Consider the following 5,991-nt stretch of genomic DNA (forward strand, 5'->3'; position numbering starts at 1 on the left):
GTGGTATTGACTAACGATCACAATCAACAAATTGGGACAAGAGATGACAATGAAGATAACAGCAGAAAGCTACCTTCCCAACTCCCAGTAATAAYAGTTGCAAATTTCATGCTTGGAGGTTCTTTCTTTTCTGTAGTATTGAAGAAGAAGTTGGATGGGTCATTGGTTCTGTTTGCAATGTACCGATCTGTGCTATAACTATAAAAGGGAAATCGTTAGGCAGAAAATTATGCTTACCACTCTRCCATGGGAGATCATAACCCACTTTTGTACTAGAAAAAAATATGCAATTTATTTGAAGAGTTTTTAATTTACTTGCTAAAGAAACTTTAGATATAGGCCCACATATTTATCAAGGTCCATATACAAAAACAGCACRGTTACATTTATGTTTATATTGGTTATGGTTAATATTTCGTGATGAGGTAAAAAGAAAATTCAGCTACATCATAGACRACTTGATGAAAATAGGGTCTCCCTTTTTTGCTAAGAGTGGAGGGTTGCTTGCTTGTGTGGTACTAATATTATTGTTCGTTTCTAACTGGCAGGTTACATCCTATGCTCATGGATCAGCTGAACTGTTGGGMATTCAAATTGATGCAGCAATTAACCCTGGTAATGGCAGCTTATATTTTCCTTTTTGCTTTACTAATCTCATGATGCTTTATGTTTCTTCCTGCTGTAACCACTGCTTATACCAGCCACTTTGTAGGTAATAGTGGTGGTCCTGCTTTCAATGATCAGGGAGAATGCATCGGTGTAGCATTTCAGGTAACTAATAGTCTAATATACTCCCTATGTTAGCAGAACAATAATACTATATCAAACATCAAAGTATCACAAATAGTCAATAGAATACTTCTAGTCAAAAGATTTATGAAAACACTGAAGTATTATAAGTTTAAAATTCATACTCCTTTTTTTTCTTCTTCTGAATGGAGTGAATTGGCATGAGATTTGGGAAGTACAGCTACTTGGCATGAGTTTTTGTGTACATTGAAGTATTAACTAGTTGGATTTGCATGAGATCTGCCGTCTGTATATGGAAAATCATAATTCCTCTTTACACATCCAATGCTYCTCAGTTTGAACATGGTTGGTACAGCTGCAGTTACTTGTTTGTAGTGATCGTAACAGAATCAGAGTCTTGAACAACATGTCATCAGTTATCTTATTAATTTCTGTTGCTTTTGTCAATAGCAAACCTCTTCTCCTTGCATATGTTCTTTACATTGTTTCTATTTATAGGTGTATAGATCTGATGACGTTGAGAACATTGGGTATGTAATTCCAACAACAGTCGTGTCTCATTTTCTGGATGACTATGAGAGAAATGGGAAGTACACCGGTGAGAGAATGTTCCTTATACCTATCACATCATATGCTGTTATTGCATGGACTTGAATTCATAAATGTTTATTGAACACAAACTGATGGYGTTCTTACATTGGCTACCTTTTCTACGACGTGTTTCTTGTTGCGGTTTTTCCCCTTATARTCATGATCTTATCCTTCATGATGAAATATAAGATGGTTCAAATTTCAGGTTTCCCTTCCCTTGGAATTTTATTGCAAAAGTTAGAGAATCCAGCTTTACGTGCCTGCTTGAAAGTGCCGTCTAACGAGGTTCATCTAAGAGGACTACTGGTTCCRTCACTTTGATGTCCGTACTTATTCATGACGTAGGATGCTTCACTAATACGATTGCAATCCCATTCCCCCAATGTCCATATATGCAGGGTGTACTTGTCCGCCGTGTTGAACCCACTTCCGGTGCCAGTAATGTCTTGAAGGAGGTATGCTACCATTTAAACTCWGATAATCAAGTATATAATTCACGAACAATGAGCCAGGAAAAATAAGATACAAGTGAAACACAGATTTTGGTGGACACCAGAATCAGGAAAAAAACAAGGGATAAGAACAGAAGAAAGCCACTTTAAAAAAAGAATATGACARTCACCCGGTCACCCCTAATCCCCAATACACAAAACCTTTCAAAAATCAACATACATGACGACCAAAAGAATGACGTCAAACCGTAAACTACTTGCATATTTATAATGCTGAATATGAGTGGGTTGCCTTTCTATGGATATGGTTGATCTAGGAGGTGAATTTCATCCAAACTGTCTATTGTATTATTTMCGAAAATGATGCAATCTCAATTTAAAACTAGAGTCATTTGTCATGTGGGTTGGGTTCTGGTGAGAATKCAAGTTATGGTGAGAAGGGTAAGAAGGGATCTCCACTCTTGGATTAATCCTAATTGAAGATCGACACTAATGCGGTGCAGCGGGATGCACCAGATCGATTCCCATGAGAAGCGTAATTCATGGGGTGGGGGTGRGATTAAAAGTGATCAAGGGTCCAGATCCCTTCTTAGGCTTCTCAACTTAAYTCCTATTCTCACACGATCCTTCGTCTTACCATGTGTTACCTTTTTATGGTAGCTTTTATGTAGTTCAATAAAAAGAAAGATTCCATTACTGATAAGGGATTTTTATRTGCTCATAATTTTTATTACTTTCCAGGGAGATGTAGTTGTAAGCTTTGATGGTGTAGATGTTGGATCAGAAGGGACCGTTCCATTCCGATCAACCGAGCGCATTGCATTCCGCTACCTCATTAGTCAAAAGTAAAGACCTTTGGTTCTGCATTCACAACTTACTGTATATAGTTTATCATAGCAACTCCGATGAATCTCTTTTCCCATTCCTTTGTTTTGGCAAGGCTTGAACCCTTGACCTCCAAGGAGACTGGAATCTATTSGTAACCCGGATACCGTTGGGCCATTGGCCGTTTGGTTTGTTCTGCTTTATTTGATAAACTGCATGCTCATGTTTGCACCTTATCTCTGATGTTATGCTTCAGATTCACGGGTGATATAGCAGAGCTTGGTATCATCAGAGCCGGGACTTTCATGAAAGTTCAAACGGCTATGAATCCACGAATTCATTTGGTATGCAGCTGTTAACCCTCATAATGACCTGCTAATGTGAAAATTTCTGGTGTAATTAGTTTGTTATCGTATTACCATGGCTACACTATAGGTACCGTATCATATTGAAGGGGGTCAGCCGTCATACCTAATAGTAGCTGGTTTAGTTTTTACTCCTCTGTCTGAGCCACTGATAGAGTACGTATTCTCTTGGTCTATGCTCTAGATATTATCAAGTAAATGTACAGAAGTTGCTCATGGTTCCCTACTTTTGTGTGAGATTTAATGGGCCAGTTCAGTTTTATCTACGGTAGTCGCTAATGCTTTTATTTCTCTATTTTGCATATTTTCTTCTTGGTAGCGAGGAACGTGAAGATAGCATAGGGGTAAAACAGTCAATTTTTATTTTCATGTTGATGTAGTCATATAGTCCACGATCTCATTGATTTATATATTGATGGTTTATCTTTCTTTTGTTTTTTAGTTAAAACTATTGACTAAGGCACGATACTCCATGGCAAGATTCAAAGGAGAACAGATCGTGGTCTTATCACAGGTATGCATGCTTGAATCCTGATGTAATGGCCTTAGGGCCTGTTTGTTAGCAGCTTAATGAGCTTAATGGGATTCACAGCTTATTCAGTCAGATATACATGACTTTATGGTAGTGGCTTAATGATATAGAAAGTGGCTTATTCARTAAGCTTCTAGGGGAGAGCTTTATGCAGAAAGCCAAGTTTTTTCCCCAAACCTGCCCCTCCAAATTAAAAAACACACTCATTCCATCTATGATAAAACTCACACAAACAAAACTCTTCCCAATCTATACAGACAAAATAATCCCACAGACAACTTTATCCATACATGACTTAATAGAAAACCAACCACACAACCCTTAATCTTACAGTCATATACACCAAATTTCGGCTACATATTTGACTTGGCTAAATTTTGACTTTGATATACCAAACCAAACAGACCCAGTAAATCCCACTTGAAAGTAGGGTCTTTTTTTTTGGTTGGGAGATCGATGACCTGTAACCCAAAGAGTAGAGAGGCTGTTTCCGTCAAAACCACTGCTTATGGACAAATGTTAATTATTATATAATTGGGCATATCTGTGCAGAAGTTTCCACTAAATGCAAACATTTAATATTTCTTTTAGTGAGACTGCGTATCAATTTCCATCCTTGTTCATTGGTTTTTTTCAAAATGCGATTAGAATGTCTTTATTCAACTTGCAGGTATTAGCAAATGAAGTTAACATTGGGTACGAGGATATGAGCAACGAGCAGGCAAGCATTATTTCTTCGACCAACACCTTACAACTTCATTATCATTATTTCCGTTTCTAGTTTATTCTTGGGCAAATTGCATGAAATTGCAAGTACTGTGGTCCCTTTCCTATTTTGTTTGACACCCTCTCATAACCTTCATTTTGGTACCTCAAACTGACATCTCAAACATTTAAGTACCTAGTTTACATATGAAAAGTGCATAAAAATGCAACGTACTTTGATCTGATTCCTATTTTGTGTAACGTATTTTTGTCTAAATGTTTGAGATATCACATCTAAAATACCAAAATGAAGGTTTAAAAGAGGATTGCGTTACATTTTCACGTAATTTACTTTGGACGCACTTCCAACTCAGAAATGCTAAAAGTCGTATAAAATGATTCCGACAGGTTCTGAAGTTCAACGGAACTCGAATAAAGAACATTCATCATCTCGCTCATCTTGTCGATTGTGAGTTCATGCATGCTTAAAGTTCCGTAATTCGTATAAAATCTTCGGTCATTTATGATCCTTAATATCTTGCCACTTTCCTCAGCATGCAAAGAAAAGTACTTGGTTTTTGAATTCGAAGACAATTACCTGGCRGTTTTAGAGCGAGAGGCTTCTTCGGCTGCCTCATCTTGCATTCTTAAAGATTACGGCATACCATCCGAGCGATCTTCTGATCTTCTCGAGCCATAYGTGGACCCTGTTGGAGAAAACCAAGTAATCGAACACCACGATCTTGGTGACAGTCCAATCACAAATTCAGATTTCGGTTTCGATGGTCTTCAATGGGCTTAGTTTCTGTTCGTAATCCAAACCCAAATCTTGATCTCCACATGTCATMTGCAGCCAAATTTTTTTAGGCTCGAGTGTGGCTGCACGCCATTGATTGTCGATTCACACTGAGGCCACATTATTTCTGCTGATATTTGAKAATTTTTTAAGCGTGGAGATGCGGAAAAAAGTTGCAGCTCTGCGGATCGAAGGAAGTTGCAGCGGCGGGCTGAAACCGGTAAGCAAGCATTGTTGTATTTGTATGCTGAGTTATTTGTTGATCTTTCATTGTTTTTGTTTCATAAATTTATAGGAAAACACACACAAAATTTAGTAAGTTAATGARCTTGTAATCTCACATGGGTTTATTGATGGAAAACTGCAATTTCCAGTTGAGAATCGATATAATCATTCTCAATTGAGGATTTTCCTTACAGCTCTTCGAGACCCCTGGATTATTCGAGGTGCGTGTAAGCTGGTCTGGACATCCATGGTTAACAAAAAAAAAAGGACACAATTTTTTTTTGGATTAACCTGGATATCTAACCCGCTATGCGAACCGACTAATCCCAGGGCGATCGCCTGCTTTGCAAATAGCCCAGGTTCACCGTATTTGAACCTCCGTGGCCACAAGGGGACAGTTTTTATAACAACTAAATGGGATGGAAATGCTTTTTTTTTCTTTTGTGTTCCATCAAAATAGATGGAGCAAAACTCAAAACTCAGGGAATGAAACAAGATTGGTAAATTATTGAACTACTACTGTTAAATTAAAACAACCATAAAACCTTTTCAGAATTCTTTCACGTGCTTACGGGGAATCTAATGTAATGGAGGTGTGAGATAGGAACATATAGGAATTCTATTCTATTTAACGTTTGATTTGATCCAATGAAAATCTTATTTACTCATTTATCTGATGGGACATTCTGTTAAGAATTTGTGAAATTATGATAATCTTGAGAATCATGTAATTTATATGATTTTTTTAAT

The 5,991-nt window shown here is 37.4% G+C and overlaps 1 protein-coding gene across 6 annotated transcripts in view; it reads left to right on the top strand.

Moving 5' to 3' along the window:
• Positions 1-5,414, top strand: part of LOC112512380 (protease Do-like 2, chloroplastic) — a 10,767-nt gene extending 5,353 nt beyond the window's left edge. For 4 of the 6 annotated variants that reach the window (XM_025118312.1, XM_025118316.1, XM_025118313.1 and 1 more), the window contains 14 exons: positions 549-615; positions 713-771; positions 1,249-1,348; positions 1,547-1,626; positions 1,740-1,796; positions 2,535-2,638; positions 2,734-2,772; positions 2,875-2,962; positions 3,054-3,139; positions 3,303-3,327; positions 3,426-3,497; positions 4,186-4,236; positions 4,629-4,689; positions 4,775-5,414. In XM_025118312.1, the coding sequence (XP_024974080.1) occupies positions 549-615; positions 713-771; positions 1,249-1,348; positions 1,547-1,626; positions 1,740-1,796; positions 2,535-2,638; positions 2,734-2,772; positions 2,875-2,962; positions 3,054-3,139; positions 3,303-3,327; positions 3,426-3,497; positions 4,186-4,236; positions 4,629-4,689; positions 4,775-5,022 (1,137 nt within the window). In that variant the 3' untranslated portion in view covers positions 5,023-5,414. The remainder of the gene's footprint in view (positions 1-548; positions 616-712; positions 772-1,248; positions 1,349-1,546; positions 1,627-1,739; positions 1,797-2,534; positions 2,639-2,733; positions 2,773-2,874; positions 2,963-3,053; positions 3,140-3,302; positions 3,328-3,425; positions 3,498-4,185; positions 4,237-4,628; positions 4,690-4,774) is intronic. The other 2 variants (XM_025118314.1, XM_025118315.1) reach the window with 1 other exon arrangement.
• The last annotated feature ends 577 nt before the right edge of the window (positions 5,415-5,991 follow it).

Source organism: Cynara cardunculus (assembly GCF_001531365.2).
Source record: "Cynara cardunculus var. scolymus isolate 2C chromosome LG 5, CcrdV1, whole genome shotgun sequence".
Classification (NCBI taxonomy): Eukaryota; Viridiplantae; Streptophyta; class Magnoliopsida; order Asterales; family Asteraceae; genus Cynara; species Cynara cardunculus.